The sequence below is a fragment of the Triticum urartu genome, chromosome 2 (assembly GCF_003073215.2).
Source record: "Triticum urartu cultivar G1812 chromosome 2, Tu2.1, whole genome shotgun sequence".
NCBI lineage: Eukaryota > Viridiplantae > Streptophyta > Magnoliopsida > Poales > Poaceae > Triticum > Triticum urartu.
Window position 1 is genome coordinate 585,471,624 of NC_053023.1, and position 25,632 is coordinate 585,497,255.

At 43.0% G+C, this 25,632-nt stretch overlaps 1 protein-coding gene across 1 annotated transcript; it reads left to right on the forward strand.

Annotated features, from left to right (window-relative positions):
• Nucleotides 1-2,343: 2,343 nt before the first annotated feature.
• On the forward strand, nt 2,344-3,259 carry LOC125533701. Its single transcript, XM_048697068.1, has one exon. The coding sequence runs from the start codon at nt 2,451-2,453 to the stop codon at nt 3,027-3,029; it is 579 nt and encodes a 192-aa protein (XP_048553025.1). The 5' UTR covers nt 2,344-2,450; the 3' UTR covers nt 3,030-3,259.
• Nucleotides 3,260-25,632: the final 22,373 nt, after the last annotated feature.

Consider the following 25,632-nt stretch of genomic DNA (forward strand, 5'->3'; position numbering starts at 1 on the left):
CTTAGAAATTTCCTCACCTTGAAATTCCTCAGTGACGAATTTGTAAAAATCGCCTATTCACCCCCTCTAGTTGATATAACGCACTTTCAAGACCCCACACGGGCAGGCGGTGCGCCCCCTAGCCACGCTGGGTGGCCAGGTGGGCTCATGGCTTGGCCTCTCGATCTCTCCCAGAGCTTCGTGTGTTTCTTTTTGCCTAGAAAAATCGTATTAAATCGGCAAGTGATTTTGACCTCTGTAGATATTGATTTTCTGCAAAACCAAAAACAAACAGAAATTGACACTGGGCGCTAAATTATTAGGTTAGTCCAGAAAAGTAACATAAATTGTTATAAGAAGTGTATAAAATTATAATATAATAGCATGAAACAATCAAAATCATAGATACATTTGAGATGTATCAACGTCGATATATTTGTAGGCACAGTGACGGTGGTCATGTGCAGCGATAATGGCGGTGCAAAGAGGATCTTCGTCTAGTGTGAGAGCAACGACCATTGCATGAGAAGGTTCGAGGTGCCAACTCCAAAGTTCAATGTTGATGAGCAAAGGGAAGGTCGTTGGTTACCTGTTGGCTTCTAGTATTGGGGCATCAGCTTTGATAGCATGGTTGGTGTTGTAGTGTGACTCTCATCAATGTGGAGCGATAGCGTCTAGCTACACACTGATACATGGGCATCCGTTTGAAAGTCGCGGTGGTGGTTTAAGGTGGGAAGATGTCCCACCAATCTGCTAGTGCGTTTTGGCCCTAGCGTGGAGTACCGACGGAGCCGACTATTGAACAATTTGTTATCAAGATGTTGATTGGAACACCACTTCATGTTCCGGGGGTGAAAACTCTGATTCTAACCTTTATTAGTCGCGCTCAACAGCGACGAACTTGCGTTTGTTGCATTGTTGAAGGTGTTTCCTATTTCTTGCCCTGTCGATCTTTATTGATTGGTCTCGGTAATCAAGATGATTTTTTTGTCCGGGCTATCTCCGGTCGAACGTGGCGACGATGGTGCGATGACATTTATCCTTCTTGTAGGCGTTGTTGCATAAGAAGTCAACTTAGTCATAGATGTAAATTTCATATCTTGTAATGATTCGATCATAGTTGCATTTGTTTTGTACTTTGCTTAATAATCAAAGAATAGTTGTGTGCATCACAACAATGCAAATGCTTAGGGTTTAAACCTCCTTCTCGAAAGGCAACGCAAAAGGGCATTGTGTGAAACAGCTCATGTGCATGATGGGGGCCATTGGTCTCATCGTCATTGGCGGTCGGGTTGGGCAGTGGTGTCGCGACCTTCTTCCTCGTCACTGCTTCTTCCATCGCGTTGGCCGACGGCGACACCTCTTCTTCTTGTCTGGCGATAATGGGGGCAAATCAACCGTGGGGAAGGGGCGATGGTGTTGGATGCGGTGTTGGGCTGCACCACATTGTTGCCCAACCGACACAGTTGTGTTGTGCTAGGCGTTCCTAGCATTGCCTGCCGAGGGTTCACATATTGGGAAGGTGGCAGAGGTGGGTAAAGAGGACACGCATATCCATTTACGTTGTGAAGGGGGCGGCAGAGGCATCAACGACATCATGCGGCCACTTGGAGGTTGAAAGTTCTCCCGTCAAGCTTTCGGCGTTTAATGAGAAAAATACACGAGTAAGCAAATTTGAGTCGGTTGGGATGCATTTGAGGGTCATTCCTCAAATTTTAGGGGGTTCAAATTTTAGCATAGTTGTGTTGTTAACTTGAAAAAAAATAGTAATAGTTTTTGAAGTTAATTTTGACTAGGCAAGGCAAATATGCGTTATCTCCAAACCAATCAAAACGCATAGATGTTCAAAAAAACCGAATGTGGTTCACTGTTTTAGAGAAGCAAATTCTGCTGCTGACAGTATAGCAAAGAGTTCCCTAAGTTCTAGAGCTTCTGAGTTTTGGGATAGTGATATTCGGGACTTTATTTGTCACCAAATTGTAAATGATCTTGCTATTATTTGAGGAATAAAGTCTCTTGATGTTCAAAATAAATAAATCAAGACGCACGAGAGATGTTCATTCAAAAAATAAATAAATCAAAACGCACGAGAGGAAACTCGCCACTGGTCCACACTCCACGTAAGCCAACGGGAAGATTCTTTTGCCAGGTTTCCCTACCGACACGCCTGCCCCACTGCCTCCACTCAAGTCCACGGCAAATGTGGCCGCCGAACCCGGCCGCGCGCCTCTCCGACTCCAACGGCCGGCCGGCCACCCTGCCTTCGCCTTTTTCAAACTAGCCGTTGATGCTCCGCTCCCTCTTCGTCTCTTCCTCAAACGGTCGGATGATCCCTCCTCCCCCCCCCCCCTTTAATCCCCCCATCTCCTCCCCAAATCACCACACCTCACTCCCTCTCCTCACTCCTCACTCGCAAGCCTCGCTCCTCTCCCTCCGCTCGCTCTCCTCGCTCGGCCGCAGCGACAAGAAGCATGGGCCTCTCGGTGATCGCTCCGCCGGCCGGCGACTCGGCGTCCCCGGCGCACCGCCGCGCGCGCCGCGCCTTCCTCGTGTCCAACTACATGATCCTCGGCGCGGCGTCCGGGTGCGGCTTCCTCACGCTCTCGCTCCGCCTGGTGCCCTCCGTCGACGGCTTCCTCCTCATCCTGCTCCACGCGCTCACCGTGGCGGCCGCCGTGGCCGGGTGCGCCGTCATCGCGGCGCCCGACCCGCCGCAGGGCCGCGTCTACACCGCCCACATGTCCGCCACCGTCGTCGTGTCCATCCTGCAGGGCGCCGCCGCCGTGCTCGCCTTCTCCCGCACCGCCGAGTTCCTCGCCGACGGGCTCCGGTCCTACGTCCGCGAGGAGGACGGCGCCGTCATCCTGCGCATGATCGGGGGCCTCGGCATCGCCATCTTCTGCCTCGAGTGGGTCGCCCTCGCGCTCGCCTTCGTCCTCAGGTACTACGCCTACGTCGACAGGGAGTGCGGCGGCAACCCCATGCGCCGCAGCGCCAAGGTCGGCGGCGAGGACGGCGCCGGCAACTGGCCGTGGCCGTTCCAGGTCTGATCTGATCCGCCACAAGGATGATGATGCAGCAAGCAATTTATGATGTTGGGGCCTTGGGGGAGGGGTGTCTCAAGACGAGAAGAGCTGAGAACCGATAGTTCTTGGGAGAAAAACTAGTGTTTGGTGATATTACTATTCGTTTATTGGGTTGTATTGTGTGGTGTGGTATATGATTATGTTGTACTGCGGCTGTTGCCACCTCTATAATATTATTTGAAATTCCTGTTCAATCGACTCCATTCTTCTCATCTCAATGTTTTATTTTTAGTGCCATATGGAACATATTAGGATTGACGCCAGAAATGTTTCTTGACGCCCCGCTTGGAATCGGTGTATAGCGCTCCGAAACGAGAATCCAATCAGGCCCTGTTTCTGCAAGATCTGACCAAGATCTATCTGACCAATCTCGCTCGGGTAAGAAGACCCAAAAACAAAGTTTCTGCTAACGGTGTGGACCGGCAGTGAGTGTTTCCACCCACTGTATTTTGGAACATTTCTGTCGATTTCAATTGCCAGCTTTGCCTGTCGATTTCTGTCGATTTCGATTGCAAGCAAAAATATCATTTACACGTCTTTTGCCGTGAATTTTTCCTGGTCTGCCTTATTCCCAGCATTCAGAATTTATGCGTACCCTTTGCAGAAAATTTTTGGACTGGCAGGAGTTCCAGTTGCCTGTGTACGCGATGGGTGCGCCTGCAGTAGGTCACGGATGAAGAAGTCAATAACGTTAAGCCATGTAGCAGCTATTCTGGATATTTGCAAAAATTGAAAACTTATTATGGCAAATTGAGTTGACATTTACAGTTTTAAATTAGTAGTACAAAGAAAAAAAATGAAGTTTTACACAAAAATCAAGTTTTTCGTTTGGAAGATGTGGGCTTCTCCAAAAATCAAGTTTTTCTTTTTATGCAAAACAGAATTTTAACTCCCGTTAGGCAGGGATGGGGAAATAGTGGGTTACGCCCTTACAGCATCTCTTGCAAATCCCCTATAATTTAGCCCCTCAAACGAAAACCTTAACTCCTTATATTGAAAGAGATAAACAAAAATGGTTCCTATCCAAACCCCTAAAACTTAACTTCTTATAAAAGTTTCTTCGCTAATTCTTCAAAATTTGGGTTTACATAATATTACCTCCGTCCCAAAATTCTTTTCTTAAATTTGTCTAGATACGAATGTATCTAACAATAAAACGTATCTAGATACATCTCTCCATTCCAAAATAAGTGTCTCACGGGGGTGTATAGGACAAGAATTTTGAGATGGAGGGAGTACATTTCAAGTATTCAACTACATATTTGCACATGTAATAAAACCATACTTGATAGTGAAGGTTTACACAATTCATGAATATTATAAATTTAAAGTTCACAAATTAAATTATTCAAATTCAAACACACGAAAGGGCTCAAATGAAGTAAAGAGCATGATAGAAGCACAACAATCAAATGCTGCTATGGAGTGCCCACTGATGCTCAACAAGATCACCTTAGAGTTGAGTCTAAAGTTCTCATCTTTCAATACATCAATATGCTACGAGAAATCTTTGTAACATGTTTGCATCGTGTTCCGGCTCAACAAGATTTCCATCAGAGATGTACCTAAACTTATCTGTCATGTCTCTCTCATCTTTAATGACCATGTTATGCAAAATGATGCAACATGTCATTATAGGACCTATTGGTTCCAATACTCGGCATGGCAACTAATAATGACAAAACGCTTTTGAAGCACACCGAAAGCTCTTTGAGGATCCTTTTTTGCATATCTTGACGCATTCGCGGAATTGTCTTCACAAATGTAGCCCATGAAGGATAGATCTCATCTGCAAGGTAATGATCCATCTTGTACTCATGCCCAATGAAAACATAGTTGCAAGGAGGAGCATCTCCGGTAATAAGCCTTTGGAACAATGGTGATCTCACAAACACATTCAAGTCATTATGAGAGCCAAACAAACCAAAGTATGAATGCCAAATCCATAAATCCTCGGATGCAACTGCATCAAAAATGATTGTTGGACCACTGGGATGCCCATTGTACCGACCTTTCCATCTCGCAGTACAATTCTTTCATGTCCAGTGCATGCAATCAATTGATCCCAACATCCATGGCCATCCTCGTTCTTCACTCAGACCCAAGAGTCTCTCAGTGTCTTCGTCATTTGGTGCTTCCAAGTTCTCCACCCCGTAGATCTCAATCACGACTTATGTGTATCTTCGAACAACCTCCAAGATTGAATCTTCCTCAGTACAGACATAGTCGTCAGTAGCGCCGGTCGAACAACCATATGCAAGTACTCGAACAGCCATGACACACTTCATCAATCGGCTCGCACTTACCTCACGATGAAATCCTTCTCAATTCATACCATGGATCATGCCTTTCAGCAACTTTTGCAATGGTGAGGAAGAGACCTCGGTGCGTCCGAAATTGCCGGCGAAAATACTTCTATGGATAGGTTGCATTGGGTGAAAATTAATCCTTCATAAGCTTCACATGGTCCTCTGCTCTATCTTGACTGAGGTCATGCAGCCGAATTGTGATGCTAGTCTCGGTCGCGAGATGTCCTCGTTAACGATCATGACAATGGCCATTTCAAAATCATCTTCTTATTATTCCTCCTCCTTCGATGAAGAGTCGTCAAGTAACATTTCCCTCAACCTCTTCATCTACGCCATGCAATATTCTAGGTTGATTTTGATTGAAAAGGAGCAAAACACAATGAAAAAAAACTAGACAATTCATCAAACACTTTGCAAACGAAGGAGATCAGAACCTCAGCCGACGGCATTGACGCGATGCCGAGGCAATGGGCCGTCGGTGAGGCTTTGTGATGGTTTACTGACTTCGTAGGAGGAAGATTCTCCTCAAGCCGTGCTTGGTGGATGTTGTCCAAGCTCACCTCGGCCGAATTGCGGTGATCTTGATTTTGATTGAGTGGTCGGGGCTCCAACGCTACCTAGCTCCTTGGAGGGTGCTCTACAGCACTTTGATCGTCCGCCAACCCTGTTTTGGAACAAAGCAAGCTCGAAGGTCAGGTTTTTCGTCCAAGGGATGACAACAACAATAAGGGTCAATCTCAGTGACCGATGACCAAATCAGGGTGGGGTAGGAGGTCGGCGAAGGTTATGGGATGTCGGTGGGGCGACGACAGAGGCTACGGTGTGTTGATGGGGTGACGGCAGAGGCTATGAGTGGAAGCCAGAGGCAATGTTAGCGTTGATGCGGGAGAGCGGGGAAGAGAGGCCGAAATTATCCTGAGAACCGGCCGCAATTGTTTATATTTGAGGGTCAGCCAACACGACGTTTATAATTTTTCAGGAGTTAAACCGGCTCAAAACAAATAAATTAAGTTGTTCAAGCCTTTCAAGAGATGGATCAACATGTGCAAAAAAGCGTGAATAGAAAGGCGATGACTTCTCTCACAATGCTTCTTCCTGACAACATCATGAACGAGACAATCTCTACTCCTAATGTCTCAGTTGGTAGTCTCTGTTCCGGGTTTATTTTCGTCCCACCTCCCCTGGTTTTTTTCGTCCTCCCTCCCACCTCCCAATTTCGTTGGGTTTTTTCGTCGGTTTTTTACTCGCCCACCTCCCAATTTCGTCCGATTTTTCTTCGTCCCACCTCCCACCACCCCCTCGTACTGGTTCTTTTTCTCTCCACTCTTTCCTTTCAAACCAGTAATTTCCTAACATACAAAAGATCACGAATCTATCTTTCCTTACCCGAATCAATCGCTCCCTACATCAGTGCATTTCTTTATTAAGAAAACTAACACGTAAATCTTAACGCATTGTAGACAAATCCCGTTATGGACCTACTTAATTTATTATGGAATCTGTACGTGGTCGCATTGGTTCTTTTTCTCTTCACTCTTTCCTTGCAAACTAGTAATTTCCTAACATACAAAAGATCACGAATCTATCTTTCCTTACCCAAATCAATCGATCCCTACATCGGTGCATTTCTTTATTAAGAAAACAAACACGTAAATCTTAACGCATTGTAAACAAATCTCGTTATGGACCTAATTAATTTATTATGGAATCTGTACGTGGTCGCATCTCTCCCCTCGTGAAAAAATCGCATCCATCTCCCGTTAAAAAGGAAAATAGAACATGAACGATCAATCCCACACCCTGCATCTCAGTAGCAAAAAGTCGCCCCCGCCTCTGCTACTGCGCCTCGCCGTGTGCCCGTCTCGACCCATGCCTCGCCTGCATGGCTGGACGCCGCCGTCTCCACCGCCATGTACAAGAAAACAGTGGGAAGAACCATCCATTCAAATCGCACACCCCCACCCTCCTCCGCAATCCCTAGCCCCGCATCACCCTATCGCTTTCTCGCCTCTCTTTCCCCTCGATGTAGATGGTGCCGATTGTTGGAAATATGCCCTAGAGGCAATAATAAAATGGTTATTATTATATTTCCTTGGTCATGATAATTGTCTATTGTTCATGCTATAATTGTGTTATCCAGAAATCGAAATACATGTGTGAATACATAGACCACAACATGTCCCTAGTAAGCCTCTGTTGACTAGCTCATTGATCAATAGATGGTTACGGTTTCCTGGCCATGGGCATTGGATGTCATTGATAATGGGATCACATCATTAGGAGAATGATGTGATGGACAAGACCCAATCCTAAGCATAGCGCAAGATCGTGTAGTTCGTCTGCTAAAGCTTTTCTAATGTCAAGTATCTTTTCCTTAGACCATGAGATTGTGCAACTCCCGGATACCGTAGGAATGCTTTGGGTGTGCCAAACGTCACAACGTAACTGGGTGGCTATAAAGGTGCACTACGGGTATCTCCGAAAATATCTATTGGGTTGGCACGAATCGAGACTGGGATTTGTCACTCCGTATGACGGAGAGGTATCTCTGGGCCCACTCGGTAAGACATCATCGTAATGAGCTCAATGTGACTAAGGGGTTGGTCACGGGATGATGTGTTACGGAACGAGTAAAGTGACTTGCCGGTAACGAGATTGAACGAGGTATTGGGATACCGACGGTCGAATCTCGGGCAAGTAACATACCGATTGACAAAGGGAATTGTATACCAGATTGATTGAATCCTCGACATCGTGGTTCATCCGATGAGATCATCGTGGAACATGTGGGAGCCGACATGGGTATCTAGATCCCGCTGTTGGTTATTGGATGGAGAGATGCCTCGGTCATGTCTGCATGATTCCCGAACCCGTAGGGTCTACACACTTAAGGTTCGATGACGCTAAGGTTATAGGGAAAGTTCGTACGTGGTTACTGAATGTTGTTCGGAGTTCCGGATGAGATCCTGGACGTAACGAGGAGTTCCGGAATGGTCCGGAGACAAATATTTATATACGGGAAGTCCTTATTCGGTCACCGGAAGTGTTCGGGGGTTTATCGGTATTGTACCGGGACCACCGAAAGGGTTCCGGGGGTCCACCGGGAGGGTCCACCTACCCCGGAGGGCCATACGGGCTGAATATGGAGGGGGAACCAGCCCCTAGGTGGGCTGGGCACCAAACCCCCTAGGGCCCATCCGCCTAGGGTTTGGGGGAACCCTAAAGGGGGCGCCCCCTGGCTTGGGGGCAAGCATTCCCCTCTTGGCCGCCCCCCCCCTCTAGATCCATCTGGAGGGGGCCGGCCCCCCTGTCCCTTGCCCCTGTAAATAGAGGGGGGGTGGGAGGGCAGACGTGATAACCCACAAGTATAGGGGATCGCAATAGCTTTTGAGGGTAGAGTATTCAACCCAAATTTATTGATTCGACACAAGGGGAGCCAAAGAATATTCTCAAGTTGAAAGCACAAGTGCTCCCTGGGTGGTTTTGGTAATTAATGTCAACATATCTCTTGTTGGACTAACACTTTTACCTAGTATGTTTCAGATAAGTTCAACAATGGAGTGGCATGGACTAGAGGATGTGGAACCCCTTCAAGAAGCTAAGGACAAAGGATTGGCTCAAGCTTCAAGATCAAGACTCTACATTTTCTGTTTTAGTGATCCAAGATCACATTGAGTCTATAGGAAAAGCCAATACTATCAAGAGGGGATGAGGTGTTGCTTAATGGCTTGCTTGCTCAAACTGCTTAGTGATATGCTCCAAAACCCTCAACTACCTTCCCACATCCACATATGACCTAAACCAAAAGTCAAACTCGGCCCCACCGATTCTTTCTATCCGGCGCCACCGAGTTTCAGATGTCATAGCCACTGCCACAAACCCTAGCAAATCGGTTTCACCGATAGGGATCTCGGTCTCACCGAGATGGGATTGTAATCTCTCTGTTTCCCTTCGTAACGTTTCGGTCTTACCGAGATGAGCGATCGGTCCCACCGAGATTGCAATGTAAACTCTCCGTTTCCCTTTTAACATTTCGGTCTCACTGAGATGAGCGAATCGGTCCCACCGAGTTTACCTGACCAACTCTCTGGTTAGCTTATTACCAAAATCGGTCCCACCGAGTTTGTGTAATCGGTCACACCGAGATTACGTTATGCCCTAACCCTAACCATATCGGTCCTACCGAGTTGCATCTCAGTCCCACCGAAAATCCTAACGGTCACTAGGTTTGCTGAATCGGTCCGACCGAGTTTAACCATTCGGTCCCACCGAGTTTGGAAAATTGTGTGTAACGGTTAGATTCTGTGTGGAGGCTATATATACCCCTCCACCCACTCTTCATTCGTGGAGAGAGCCATCAGAACATACCTACACTTCCAATACACATTTTCTGAGAGAGAACCACCTACACTTGTGTTGAGGTCAAGATATTCCATTCCAACCATATGAATCTTGATCTCTAGCCTTCCCCAAGTTGCTTTCCACTCAAATCTTCTTTCCACCAAATCCAAATCCTGTAAGAGAGAGTTGAGTGTTGGGGAGACTATCATTTGATGCACAAGAGCAAGGAGTTCATCATCAACACACCATTTGTTACTTCTTGGAGAGTGGTGTCTCCTAGATTGGCTAGGTGTCACTTGGGAGCCTCCAACAAGATTGTGGAGTTGAACCAAAGAGTTTGTAAGGGCAAGGAGATCGCCTACTTCGTGAAGATCTACCGCTAGTGAGGCAAGTCCTTCGTGGACGACGACCGTGATGGAATAGACAAGGTTGCTTCTTCGTGGACCCTTCGTGGGTGGAGCCCTCCGTGGACTCGCGCAACCATTATCCTCCGTGGGTTGAAGTCTCCATCAACGTGGATGTATGATAGCACCACCTATCAGAACCACGACAAAAACATCTGTGTCTCCAATTGCATTTGAATACTCCAAACCCTTCTCTTTACATTCTTGCAAGTTGCATGCTTTACTTTTTGCTGCTCATATACTCATTGCATGCTTGCTTGATATGTATTGTGTTTGTTAAACTTGTGCTTAAACTCCACTTAAACTTAAGAATATTAAAAACTGCAAATTTTGGCACTTAGTGTCTAATCACCCCCCTCTAGACACCTCTTCTCGATCCTTTCAATTGGTATCAAAGCATTGGTCTCCATTGCCTTGGTTTAAGCACCATTGGAGGAAAATGGATGTGTCTACTTTGGGGAGTCTTAGACATAGAGTGCCTATTCTTGATGGAGAGTATTTTCATGAGTGGAAAAATGAAATGCTTGAGATTTTGAATGAATATCATTTGAACAAGTACATTACTAGCCCTTGTGCACCTCATGTTGATTCTTTGCACCCTACCCTAGATAAAGATATTGACATGATTCGCAGTCTTAGAACTGTTGAGCTCATCATTAGAGGCCTGCCTAGAAACTTGATTGGATGTTTGCCGACTCTTAAGTGTGCCTACACCATATGGAAATTTCTTGAGGAACTCTTTCCTAATTACTCCTTGAAAGATCTAGACGAAATCCTCCATAAGTCTATTGCTTTGATTGAGATGAGTTCCAATGATCCCAAATTTGGTGACTGCTTATTTGAGCTTACTAATCTTATGAGTGCCAAAGGAGATGTTGGAATCATTAGCAATATCATTTCCAGAGCTATTAGAATTCATAAAGATAACTATAGAAATGATCATTTATCTAATGAATTGCCCTCTCTAGGAATTGATCAATCACAAGATGATGTTGAACATGAATACTCGGATGATGATGATGATGATGATGATAGTGACTATGATCTCGATGATGCGATGAGACACTTTGGTCTTATGGAAAATCTTCGCGGCTACATGGCTGGAGGAAAGGAATGGGTCCTTGATAGTGGATGTACTGATCATATGACCGGAGATAAAGACATGTTCCGTGAGCTTGCTGAAAATGACGGCCCTCGAAAGTATGTCACTTTCGGTGATAATTCAAAGGGTAAGGTGGTTGGCCTTGGTAAGGTGGCCATCTCACATGATAGCTCCATACAAAATGTCATGCTCGTTGAATCTCTTGGCTACAACTTACTTTCAGTATCTAGACTTGCTGATTTCGGTTTCAATGTCTTATTCACTGAAGTAGATTGCCAAGTGTTTCGTAGAGACAATCATAAAATGGTCTTTACCGGTATACGTAGAGGAGATCTTTACATTGTTGATTTCACTAAAAAGGCTCAACCTAAAACTTGCTTAATTGCTAAATCTTCTAAAGGCTGGTTGTGGCATAGAAGACTAGGTCATGTTCGTATGTGAAATCTTGATAAGCTTATTAAAGGTCATCACATCCTTGGAATAAAAGATGTCATATTTGACAAGGATAGACTTTGTAGTGCTTGTCAAGCAGGGAAACAAGTTGGAGGAAGTCACTGCGCGAAGAACATCATGACCACAAGAAGACCACTCGAGCTACTTCACATGGATCTCTTTGGTCCAAATGCCTACAAGAGACTCGGTGGTAACTCATTTGGTCTAGTCATAGTTGATGATTTTTCAAGATTTACGTGGGTGTTCTTTCTTGATGACAAATCGCAGGTCCAAAAGATCTTCAAAAACTTCGCTAGGAAGGCCCAAAATCAGTTTGACGTGAAGATCAAGAAGGTTCGGAGCGACAACAGAACGGAGTTCAAGAACGCAAATGTGGACACCTTTCTTGATGAAGAAGGGATTTCACATGAGTTCTCGGCTACGTACACACCTCAACAAAATGGAGTTGTTGAAAGGAAGAACCGGACTCTTATCGAGATGGCAAGAACGATGCTTGATGAGTACAAAACGCCAAAGCACTTTTGGGCGGAAGCGGTTGAGATAGCTTGTCATGCAACAAATCGCTTGTATCTTCACAAGCTACTCGGCAAGACGGCATACGAGGTCCTCACCGGTAACAAACCCCAAGTTGGATAATTTCGAGTATTTGTCTCAAAGTGCTACATTCTTGATAAGCATCGTCATTCTAAATTTGCTCCTAAATCTCATGAAGGTTTCCTACTTGGTTATGGCTCAAACTCTCACACTTACCGTGTCTACAACAATTTCACCCGAAAGGTTGAAGAGACGGTAGATGTGAAGTTTGATGAATCTAACGGCTCACAAGTAGAGCAATTGCCAATTGATGTAGGAGACAAAGACCCTTCGGAAGCAATTCAAGACTTGTCCATTGGCAAGATTCGTCCAACGGAAGTGAAGGAGAGTACCTTGTCCGTCCAAGTGGAAGCTTCTACCTCACGACAAGGTGAACCAAGAGTTGATACGGAAGCATCCAAAAGTGGGACACGCCAAGATGAAGAAAACGAAGAAGCGCACCAAGATTAACATCAACAACCTCCTTCTCCACCACGACAAGAGAATGACAACGTCAACAATGAAGAAGGCCAAGAAGAAGCACAAGATGAAGAGGATGTTCCACCCCGACCCAAGCAAAAGCTTTCACGAGTTCGAGCAAGAATTGCTAAGGATCATCCCGTCGAGCAAATATACAATCATATCCAAACCGGGAGAATCACTCGCTCTAAAACTCGTTTAGCTAACTTTTGTGAACATTACTCATTCATCTCTAGCATTGAACCTATGAAGGTTGAAGAAGCATTGGAGGATCCGGATTGGATAAATGCTATGCATGAAGAGCTACACAACTTTGAGAGAAATCAAGTGTGGACATTGGTCGAGAAGCCCGACAACAACCACAACATCATTGGTACCAAATGGGTGTTTTGCAACAAGCAAGATGAAGATGGACAAGTGGTTCGCAACAAAGCACGTCTCGTCGCCCAAGGCTACACACAAGTTGAAGGTATGGACTATGGTGAGACATATGCTCCCGTTGCTAGACTTGAGTCCATTCGCATCTTACTTGCTTATGATAATCACCATAATATCACCTTGTACCAAATGGACATTAAAAGTGCTTTTCTAAATGGCAAAATCGAGGAGGAAGTTTATGTTAAGCAACCTCCCGGCTTTGTCAATCCTAAGAAACCTAATCATGTTTACAAACTTCACAAAGCCCTTTATGGTCTTAAACAAGCTCCTAGAGCATGGTATAAATGCTTGACCAAGTTCCTTATTGAAAAAGGCTTTGAAATTGGTAAAACTGATTCTACTCTTTTTACTAAAAGGGTTAATGGGGAACTATTTGTGTGCCAAATTTATGTTGATGATATCATATTTGGTTCAACTAACCCTCATTTTAGTGAGAAGTTTGGAAAGCTAATGTCGGAGAAGTTTGAGATGTCTATGATGAGTGAACTCAAATTCTTTATCGGTTTGCAAATCAAGCAAACTAAGGAAGGTACCTTTGTCTCTCAAACGAAGTACACCAAGGACTTATTCAAGAAGTTCAATATGCAAGAATGCAAAGGTATGACTACACCCATGCCTACTAGTGGACATCTTGATTTGACCAAAGATGGTGCACCGGTTGATCAAAAGGTTTATCGCTCTATGATTGGTTCATTGTTATATCTATGTGCCTCTCGTCCCGATATTATGCTAAGTGTGTGCATGTGTGCACGATATCAAGCTGCTCCTAAAGAGTGTCATCTTAAGGCTGTGAAAAGGATAGTGAGATACCTAATCCATACACCAAATTTTGGCATTTGGTATCCTAAGAGGTCCTCTTTTGATCTTCTTGGCTACTCCGATTTGGACTATGCTGGAGACAAGGTTGATAGAAAATCCACTTCGGGTACTTGTCAATTCCTTGGTACATCTCTTGTGTCTTGATCTTCCAAGAAACAAAACTCGGTATCCTTATCCACCGCCGAAGCGGAATACATTGCCGCTGGTTCATGTTGCGCTCAATTACTTTGGATGACCCAAACTCTTAAAGATTATGGGATATATGTGAAACATGTTCCATTGCTATGTGACAATGAGATTGCTCACAATCCCGTGCAACATTCTCGAACTAAGCATATTGAAGTTCGTCATCATTTCATTCGAGATCATGTTGCCAAAGGGGACATTAACCTTAAGCATGTTCGCACCGATAAGCAATTAGCGGATATATTCACTAAACCACTTGATGAGAAAGTGTTTTGCAGGTTGAGAGGTGAATTGAACATCATTGATGCTTCAAACTTGGAGTAGGAACTCCATTTGATACATGCGGGGCATGAGCCTATGACTAATCCTTGATATTTCTCTTATGATGCTATTCATATGTCCTGGATATATTTGTACCTTGCATGTTATCTAACCTGTGTAGGTACTTGGTTGAATCTAAATCTATGAGATTGCAACTCACTCACATCTTGAGCAATCTCTACATCACCAAGTCTCTACACAATGGTGGTTGAAGACAAGGAAGCACGAAACCATTCAAACATATCCTTTGGCAAATTCTATGTTGAGTCTCATGATTGTCATTTTGGATACACAAGTGCTCTTCCTTGCAAAGCTAACCCATGTAGGTAGATGAACTCAAACTCCAAGCGGTGCTCCCAACCCTTGATGAACTACATCAACCTTGAGCAACCCACACAAGTTCAACTACAACACCACCACCCAAGGTATGTTATTCCATCTTAGAGAAGCTTTACTCCAAGTCATGAGTCAAAGCAACTCGACAAGATGTGAATACATCAAGATGCTTAAACGAAAAATGGTAACCCCACTTTGAGCTTAAACGATGAGTATGACCTATGATCAAGTGCTCTCACTTGACTCCTAAGTCAACATACTCTAACATAGGTGACTTTGTCACCGACCATTTCTAGATGAAGTTCTCTAGTGTTTCTCCATGCTTTTGCATTTGCATATTTGTTTCCCCTTTCAAAAAAAACTTCATCTAGAACTTTTAATTTCTTTTCTTTCCTTTTTGTTCTGCATTTTCTGCATCCAATTCATTGCAAATCTTTCAGTAAATTCCTTGCATATCCTTGTGAGATCTTACTTGTCTAGTGAGCTGAGGTGACAAGTGGTTTCACTCTGATGAACTCGGTCACACTGGTTTGTTCTCTTCGGCCCAACCGAAATCTTTCAGTGCAAATGAAGCACGCAACTTAGAGTCGCCGATTCCATCACAGGAAAACCAACTTGCCACTTATTCCTGATTTTTGTTTGCTCCAGCTCCACTCAATGATTCTTGTCCTCTACCAGCATCATATTAGACATGCTGCTTTGCTCTGTGACTCGAAGACCAACCCATTTGTATCACATGTCCAGAAGAGCCCTTCTTGGAAATTGATGCCAAAGGGGGAGAGAGAGAGATCACATCAAAACTTAATCCTTCCTATTGGGGGGGGGGAGAGAGAATACTCAGGGGGAGAAAGTAGTATCATCAAAGACCCCAGATGTTTGGTGTTCAAGAGGAGAGATGTCACATGTCTTTAAGAGGGGAAAGACATGTTTGATTGCTTGCTTTAGCTCAAGCTCTGTTGTTTCCTTTTTTTGTTGCTCTGATTTTCTGTTCCCTATCTTCTCCTAATATCCCATGCAGATTCAGGGGGAGCAAGACATCTAAGGAAGGAAATCTCTGATTTTATTGCATATCTTTACCTTTGGGGACATGTCTATATCCAATGTGGTACTTAGTACTCACTCTACGTGTCATCCCAGACTTGGTTCTCTTGTGGTTTCCCTTGCTTGCTCTGATCAGTAGGTGTATCTGTGTTATTTAACCTTGTTTGCGCAGGTTCATCCCATCCTAAGCCAACTCAAGACCGCAAGGTAAGTATATGCATCATAGTCATGTGAACGAGAAGTTCTTGCTGATGTACATACTATTTGCAAGAAGGACTCATGAGCATGAAGGTACATTTCTCACATTCACATCATTTTCTCTGATGCATATAGCCAAGATACATGTAAAACATTGCTTACTTTGTCATGTTTACGCATTCACATGCTCCTATATTCAATATTCACATGATTGCATACATGTAGGGGGAGCCTATGCATGTTACATGTCTTTCCAAAGCTTTACTTGCTATTCTCTATATCTTTATCTAAAGCTTTGATATATGTTGTCATCAATTACCAAAAAGGGGGAGATTGAAAGCACAAGTGCTCCCTGGGTGGTTTTGGTAATTCATGTCAACATATCTCTTGTTGGACTAACACTTTTACCTAGTATGTTTCAAATAAGTTCAACAATGGAGTGGCATGGACTAGAGGATGTGGAACCCCTTCAAGATGCTAAGGACAAAGGATTGGCTCAAGCTTCAAGATCAAGACTCTACATTTTCTATTTTAGTGATCCAAGATCACATTGAGTCTATAGGAAAAGCCAATACTATCCAGAGGGGATGAGGTGTTTCTTAATGGCTTGCTTGCTCAAACTGCTTAGTGATATGCTCCAAAACCCTCAACTACCTTCCCACATCCACATATGACCTAAACCAAAAGTCAAACTCGGCCCCACCGATTCTTTCTATCTGGCGCCACCGAGTTTCAGATGTCATAGCCACTGCCACAAACCCTAGCAAATCGGTTTCACCGATAGGGATCTCGGTCTCACCGAGATGGGATTGTAATCTCTCTGTTTCCCTTCGTAACGTTTCGGTCTTACCGAGATGAGTGATCGGTCCCACCGAGATTGCAATGTAAACTCTCTGTTTCCCTTTTGTAACATTTCGGTTTCACCGAGATGAGTGAATCGGTCCCACCGAGTTTACCTGACCGACTCTCTGGTTAGCTTATTACCAAAATTTGTCCCACCGAGTTTGTGTAATCGGTCACACCGAGATTACGTTATGCCCTAACCCTAACCATATCGGTCCTACCGAGTTGCATCTTAGTCCCACCGAAAATCTAGGTTTGCTGGATCGGTCCGACCGAGTTTAACCATTCGGTCCCACCGAGTTTGGCAAATTGTGTGTAACGGTTAGATTCTGTGTGGAGGCTATATATACCCCTCCATCCACTCTTCATTCATGGAGAGAGCCATCAAAACATACCTACACTTCCAATACACATTTTCTAAGAGAGAACCACCTACACTTGTGTTGAGGTCAAGATATTCCATTCCAACCATATGAATCTTGATCTCTAGCCTTCCCCAAGTTGCTTTCCACTCAAATATTCTTTCCACCAAATCCAAATCCTGTGAGAGAGAGTTGAGTGTTGGGGAGACTATCATTTGAAGCACAAGAGCAAGGAGTTCATCATCAACACACCATTTGTTACTTCTTAGAGAGTGGTGCCTCCTAGATTGGCTAGGTGTCACTTGGGAGCCTCCAACAAGATTGTGGAGTTGAACCAAGGATTTTGTAAGGGCAAGGAGATCGCCAACTTCATGAAGATCTACCGCTAGTGAGGCAAGTCCTTCGTGGACGACGGCCGTGATGGAATAGACAAGGTTGCTTCTTCGTGGACCCTTCGTGGGTGGAGCCCTCTGTGGACTCGCGCAACCGTTACCCTCCGTGGGTTGAAGTCTCCATCAACGTGGATGTACGATAGCACCACCTATCGGAACCACGACAAAAACATCCGTGTCTCCAATTGCGTTCGAATACTCCAAACCCTTCTCTTTACATTCTTGCAAGTTGCATGCTTTACTTTCCGCTGCTCATATACTCATTGCATGCTTGCTTGATATGTATTGTGTTTGTTAAACTTGTGCTTAAACTCCACTTAAACTTAAGAATATTAAAAACTGCAACTTTTGGCACTTAGTGTCTAATCACCCCCCTCTAGACACCTCTTCTCGATCCTTTCACAAGTATTAGCAGCTGAATTGTCAATTCAACCACACCTGGAAACTTAGTATTTGTAGCAAAGTGTTTAGTAGCAAAGTAATATGATAGTGGTGGTAGCGGCAACAAAAGTAAAGACAGCAAAAGTAATGTTTTTGGTATTTTGTAGTGATTGTAACAGTAGTAGCGGGAAAGTAAATAAGCGAGAACCAGTATATGGAAAACTCGTAGGCACCGGATCAGTGATGGATAATTATGCCGGATGCGGTTCATCATGTAACAGTCATAACATAGGGTGACACAGAACTAGCTCCAATTCATCAATGTAATGTAGGCATGTATTCCGTATATAGTCATACGTGCTTATGGAAAAGAACTTGCATGACATCTTTTGTCCTACCCTCCCGTGGCAGCGGGGTCCTATTGGAAACTATGGGATATTAAGGCCTCCTTTTAATAGAGAACCGGAACAAAGCATTAGCACATAGTGAATACATGAACTCCTCAAACTATGGTCATCACCGGGAGTGGTCCCGATTATTGTCACTTTGGGGTTGCCGGATCATAACACATAGTAGGTGACTATAGACTTGCAAGATAGGATCAAGAACTCACATATATTCATGAAAACATAATAGGTTCAGATCTGAAATCATGGCACTCGGGCCCTAGTGACAAGCATTAAGCATAGCAAAGTCATAGCAACATCAATCTCAGAACATAATGGATACTAGGGATCAAACCCTAATAAAACTAACTCGATTACATGATAAATCTCATCCAACCCATCACCGTCCAGCAAGCCTACGATGGAATTACTCACGCATGGCGGTGAGCATCATGAAATTGGTGATGGAGGATGGTTGATGATGACGACGGCGATGAATTACCCCCTCCGGAGCCCCGAACGGACTCCAGATCAGCCCTCCCGAGAGGTTTTAGGGCTTGGCGGTGGCTCCATATCGTAAAACGCGATGATTTCTTCTCTCTTATTTTTTCTCTCTGAAAGCAAATATATAGAGTTGGAGTTGGCGTCGGAGGGTTTCCAGGGGGCCCACGAGGTAGGGGGCGCGCCCTAGGGGGGGCCCACCCTCGTGAGAAGGGTGTGGGCCCCCTGGTCTTCATCTTTGGCGAGGATTTTTTATTGTTTTTTCTAAGATGTTTCGTGAAGTTTCAGGTCATTCCGAGAATATTTGTTCTCTGCACATAAAACAACACCATGGTAATTCTGCTGCAAACAGTGTCAATCCGGGTTAGTTCCATTCAAATCATACAAGTTAGAGTCCAAAACAAGGGCAAAAGTGTTTGGAAAAGTAGATACAACGGAGACGTATCAACTCCCCCAAGCTTAAACCCTTGCTTGTCCTCAAGCAATTCAGTTGACAAACTGAAAGAAAGAAAGAAAAACTTTTACAAACTCTGTTTGCTCTTGTTGTTGTAACTATGTCAAGCCAGAATTCAAGTTTTCAGCATAGATCATAACTAACCATATTTGCAATAATTCTCAGGTCTCACAATTACTCATATCAATAGCATAATCAACTAGAAAGTCATAATAATAAATCTCGGATGACAACACTTTCTCAAAACAATCATAATATGATATAACAAGATGGTATCTCGCTAGCCCTTTCTGAGACCGCAAAACATAAATGCAGAGCACCTTTAAAGATCAAGGACTGACTAGACATTGTAATTCATGGTAAAAGAGATCCAATCATAGTCATACCCAATATAAATTAACAGTGATGAATGCAAATGACAGTTGTGCTCTCCAGCTAGTGCTTTTTAATAAGAGGGTGATGACTCAACATAAAAGTAAATGGATAGGCCCTTCGCAGAGGGAAGCAGGGATTTGTAGAGGTGCCAGAGCTCGGTTTTGAAATAGAGATAAATTGTATTTTGAGCGGTATACTTTCATTGTCAACGTAACAACTAAGAGATGGCGATATCTTCCATGCTAAACACATTATAGGCGGTTCCCAAACAGAATGGTAAAGTTTATAATCCCCCTCCACCAACAAACATCAATCCATGGCTTGCTCCAAACAATGAGTGCCTCCAACATACATCAGGTCCCAGGGGGAGTTTTGTTTGCAATTAATTTTGATTTAGTTTGCATAAAGCATGGGACTGGGCATCCCGGTGACTAGCCATTTTCTCGTGAGTGAGGAGCGGAGTCCACTCCTCTTGAGAATAACCTGCCTAACACGGAAGATAAGGACAACCTTGGTTGATACATGAGCTATTCGAGTATACAAAACAGAATGTTTATTTGAAGGTTTAGAGTTTGGCACATACAAATTTACTTGGAACGGCAGGTAGATACCGCATATAGGAAGGTATGGTGGACTCATCTGGAATAACTTTGGGGTTTAAGGGATTGGATGCACAAGGAGTATTCCCGCTTAGTACAAGTGAAGGCTAGCAAAAGACTGGGAAGCGACCAACTAGAGAGCAACAACAACCATGTACATGCATTAAAATTAATAAACATTGGATGCAAGCATGAGTAGGATATAATCCACCATGAACATAAATATCATGAAGACTATGTTGATTTTGTTTCAACTACATGCGTGAACATGTGCCAAGTCAAGTCACTTAAATCATTCAAAGGAGGATACCACCCCATCATACCACATCATAATCATCTCAATAGCATGTTGGCACACAAGGTAAATCATTATAGCTCATAGCTAATCAAGCATGGCAAAAGCAACTATGATCTCTAATTGTCATTGCAAACATGTTTATTCATAATAAGCTGAATCAAGAAAGAGGGACTCATCATATTTACAAAAACAAAAGAGGTCGAGTTCATACCAGCTTTTCTCATCTTAGTCAGCCCATCATATATCATCATAACTGCCTTTCACTTGCACGACCGAATGGTGTGAATAATAATAAGAGTGCACATGCATTGGACTAAGCTGGAATCTGCGAGCATTCAGTAAATAGGAGAAGACAAGGCAATACGGGCTCTTGGTTAAATCAACAATAATGCATATAAGAGCCACTTCAACAATTTAATTATGGTCTTCTCCTACTGACCCCCAAAGAAAAGAAAAGAAATAAAACTATTTACACGGGAAAGCTCCCAACAAGCAAAAGAAGAACGAGAAATATTTTTGGGTTTTCTTTTTAATTATTACTACTACAGCAGAAAAATAAACTACTACTAATTTTTTTGGTTTTTCTTAAGGTTTAACAAACACACAAGAAGAAAGCAGGAAAAAGAAAATAAACTAGCATGGATATTACAGTGAAAAAGTATGAGCACCGACATCTAGCAATGAGTGTGTGTGAACATAAATGTAATGTCGGTGAGAAATGCGTACTCCCCCAAGCTTAGACTTTTGGCCTAAGTTGGTCTATGGCCACGGCTGGCCTGGTGGATATCCATAATAATAATTGTTGGGGTCGTACTGTGATGAGGAGGAATAGTTGGGATCATACTGATGTGCAGCGGTTATCGCCTGCTGAGCTGCAGCGTGGAGTCGAGCTGCCTCCGCTCTCCTCTCGTACTCTTCTGCCTCCACTCTGGTAATAACATATCTTCCTTTTGTCTGTGAATCAAAGAAGGCAGGAGCAGGGAGAGTAATGCGGAAAACACGTCGTTTATCAAAAATTAAATGATATAAGAGAGGTGATTCAGGCCTCTCGACAAACTGGTGCGAAGCCATTGAGTCATAATCTAAATATGCAGGAGGAAACTCCATATCACCCTCACGAATGTCTATTTCAAGAAAATGAGCTAAGCGGGTTGCAAAAATTCCTCCAAAGAAATCTCCATTATGTCTATTATGATGCAACCTACGAGCTATAATGGCTCCCATATGATAAGATTGGTCTCCTAACACAGCACTCCTAAGAATGCTAAGATCAGGGACACACATGTGACATGCTTCATCCTTAGCATTTATGCATCTACCGATGAAGAGAGCAAAATAATGTATAGCAGGAAAGTGAATGCTCCCTATGGTAGCCTGCGTTATATCTCTAGATTCCCCCACAGTTATACTAGCAAGAAAGTTTCTAAATTCAGATTTAGGGGGATCCCTAACACTACCCCATGATGGAAGTTTACAAGCAGAAGTAAAATCCTCTAAGTCCATGGTATAAAATTTGTCATAAATATCAAACATGACTGAAGGAGAATTACGCGAAGATGAATACTCAAACCTCCTCACAAATGAACTTGTGAGATCATGATACTGGGGGCATTCGTTAGCCTCAAAATCCTCAAGACCGGCATTGCGCAAATATGCTTTGAATTCTTCTTTAATTCCCTCACGGTCCATAAAATTTTCCGACGGCCATTCGCAAGGCCGTACCGGAGCGTCTCTTGGTGGATCCTCGTCAGCATCGCGCATAGCAATCCTGGGTCCTTGCTTCTTAGAAGAACCACATTGGAACATCTTCCTAAGCATATTGTTTTTCTCTGAAAAATTCTGAAATTTTTAGTAACTTCAAACAAAAGTGAACCAACTTCAATAAAACTGATAGCAACTACTCCTACAAGTGCCTAGAGCCTATATCAAGCATTAGAACTACTTAGAACCATATAAATTTGACATGCAAGCTCACGAACATGGTCACCTATGCAGCACAAATTTGCAAAGAATAAAGCACTAGAACAAAAACTAATTGGACCAATGGAGGAGTCACATACCAAGGAACAATCTCCCCAAGCAGTTTTGCGAGAGGTGCTTTGAGTAAGGAGATCGAAAATCACAGCAAAAGTGGCTGGAACTCGTGCTTGAGTTGGTTTTTCGGGTTTGTGTGAGACAGAGGAAGAAGATGGGTGCTGGGATAAGTGGAGGAGGGCCATCGTGGGCCCATGAGGCAGGGGCGCGCCCACCACCCTCGTGGCCAGGTGGCAGCTCCTCCCGCGGTAATTTTTGCACAGTAAATCCTCAAATATTCCTGAAAAAATCATATTAAATTGGCATGTCATTCTGAGGACTTTTATTTTCGGGATATTTTTATGTTGCACGGATAAGTCAGGAAACAGACAGAAAATACTATTCTTTTACTTTATTTAATATAAATAACAGAAAGTAAAAGTGGGGTACAGAAGTTTATGCTTCTAGTTTCATCCATCTCATGCTCATCAAAAAAGAATCCACTAACAAGGTTGATCAAGTCTTGTTAAAAAACTCATTCCGATAATCATGAAACCGGAGAAATTTCGAATAACACTAAGTTACCTCAACGGGGATATGCACATCCCCAATAATAAGTATATCATATTTCTTCTTGACAGTAGTAAGAGGAAATTCAAAACCTCCAAATATAATCGATGGAATTTTTCCAATAGAGTTGATACTATGAACTTGAGGTTGTTTCCTCAGAAAGTGTACCGTATGCTCATTACCATTAACATGAAACGTGACATTGCCTTTGTTGCAATCAATAACATCCCCTGCAGTATTAAGAAAAGGTCTTCCAAGAATAATAGACATACTATCATCCTCGGGAATATCAAGAATAACAAAGTCCGTTAAAATAGTAACGTTTGCAACTACAACAGGCACATCCTCACAGATACCGACAGGTATAGCAGTTGATTTATCAGCCATTTGCAAAGATATTTCAGTAGGTGTCAGCTTATTCAAGTCAAGTCTACGATATAAAGAGAGAGGCATAACACTAACACCGGCTCCATGATCTCATAAAGCAGTTTTAATATAATTCTTTTTAATGGAGCAAGGTATCATAGGTACTCCGGGGTCTCCAAGTTTCTTTGGTATTCCACCCTTAAAAGTATAATTAGCAAGCATGGTAGAAATCTCAGCTTCCGGTATCTTTCTTTTATTAGTAATGATATCCTTCATATATTTAGCATAAGGATTTGTTTTGAGCACATCAGTTAATCGCATACGCAAAAAGATAGGCCTAATCATTTCAGCAAAGCGCTCAAAATCCTCATCATCCTTTTTCTTGGATGGTTTTGGAGGAAAAGGCATGGGTTTCTGAACCCAAGGTTCCCTTTCTTTACCATGTTTCCTAGCAACAAAGTCTCTTTTATCATAACGTTGATTCTTTGATTGTGGGTTATCAAGATCAACAGCAGGTTCAATTTCTACGTCATTATCATTACTAGGTTGAGCATCATCATGAACATCATCGTTAATATTTTTACCAGGTTCATGTTCATTACCAGATTGTGTTTCAGCATCAGACATAGAAATATCATTTGGATTATCAGGTGGTTCAGCAATAGGTTCACTAGAAGTTTGCATAGTTCTATCATTTTTCTTCTTCTTCTTTTTAGAAGAACTAGGAACATCAATATTATTTCTTTGAGAATCTTGCTCGATTCTCTTAGGGTGGCCTTCAGGATACAAAGGTTCCTGAGTCATTCTACCAGTTCTAGTAGCCACTCTAACAGCATAATCATTTTTCTTACTATTCATTTCATCAAGCACTTCTTTTTGAGCCTTAAGTACTTGTTCTACTTGAGTGGTAACCATAGAAGCATGTTTGCTAACAAGTTTAAGTTCACCTTTAATATCAGCAATATAATCACCCAAGCGTCTAATCATATAAGCATTTTCTTTTAATTGTCTAGCAAAATAAGCATTGAAGTCGTCTTGCTTAAACATAAAGTTATCAAACTCATCCAAGCATTGACTAGCAATTTTAGTAGGAGGGACTTCAGCTTTATCATATCTATAGAGAGAATTTACCTTTACTACCTGTGTCGGGATATCGGGATCAGGAGGTTCTTCAGTAAATAAAGAATTAAGATCATATGTTTCTTCAACATGCGGTATATTAAGACCATGTATTTCTTCAATAGGAGGTAAATTCTTAACGTCTTCAGCTTTAATACCTTTTTCTTTCATAGATTTCTTTGCCTCTTGCATATCTTCAGGACTGAGAAATAGAATACCTCTCTTCTTCAGAGTTGGTTTAGGAATAGGCTCAGTAATTGGAGCAGGAGGTGGCTCAGGATGTGCCCAATTATTTTCATTTGTCAACATATTATTCAATAATATTTCAGCTTCATCCGGTGTTCTTTCCCTAAAAAGAGAACTAGCACAACTATCCAAGTAATCTCTGGAAGCATCGGTTAGTCCATTATAAAAGATATCAAGTATTTCAGGTTTCTTAAGAGGATGATCAGGCAAAGCATTAAGTAACTTGAGAAGCCTCCCCCAAGCTTGTGGGAGACTCTCTTCTTCAATTTGCACGAAGTTGTATATTTCCCTCAAAGCAGCTTGTTTATTATGAGCAGGGAAATATTTAGCGGAGAAGTAATAAATCATATCCTGGGGACTATGCACACAACCAGGATCAAGAGAATTAAACCATATCTTAGCATCACCCTTTAATGAGAACGGAAATATTTTGAGTATATAGAGGTAACGCGATCTGTCATCATTAGTGAACAGGGCAGATATATCATTTAACTTAGTAAGATGTGCCACAACAGTTTCAGATTCATAGCCATAAAACGGATCAGATTCAACCAGAGTAATTATATCAGGATCAACAGAGAATTCATAATCCTTATCAGGGACACATATAGGTGAAGTAGCAAAAGCAGGGTCGGGCCTCATCTTATCTCTAAGTGATTCT

Coding starts and splice junctions, on each gene's coding strand:
- LOC125533701 (XM_048697068.1), top strand. CDS start 2,451: ATGGGCCTCTCGGTGATCGCTCCGCCGGCCGGCGACTCGGCGTCCCCG.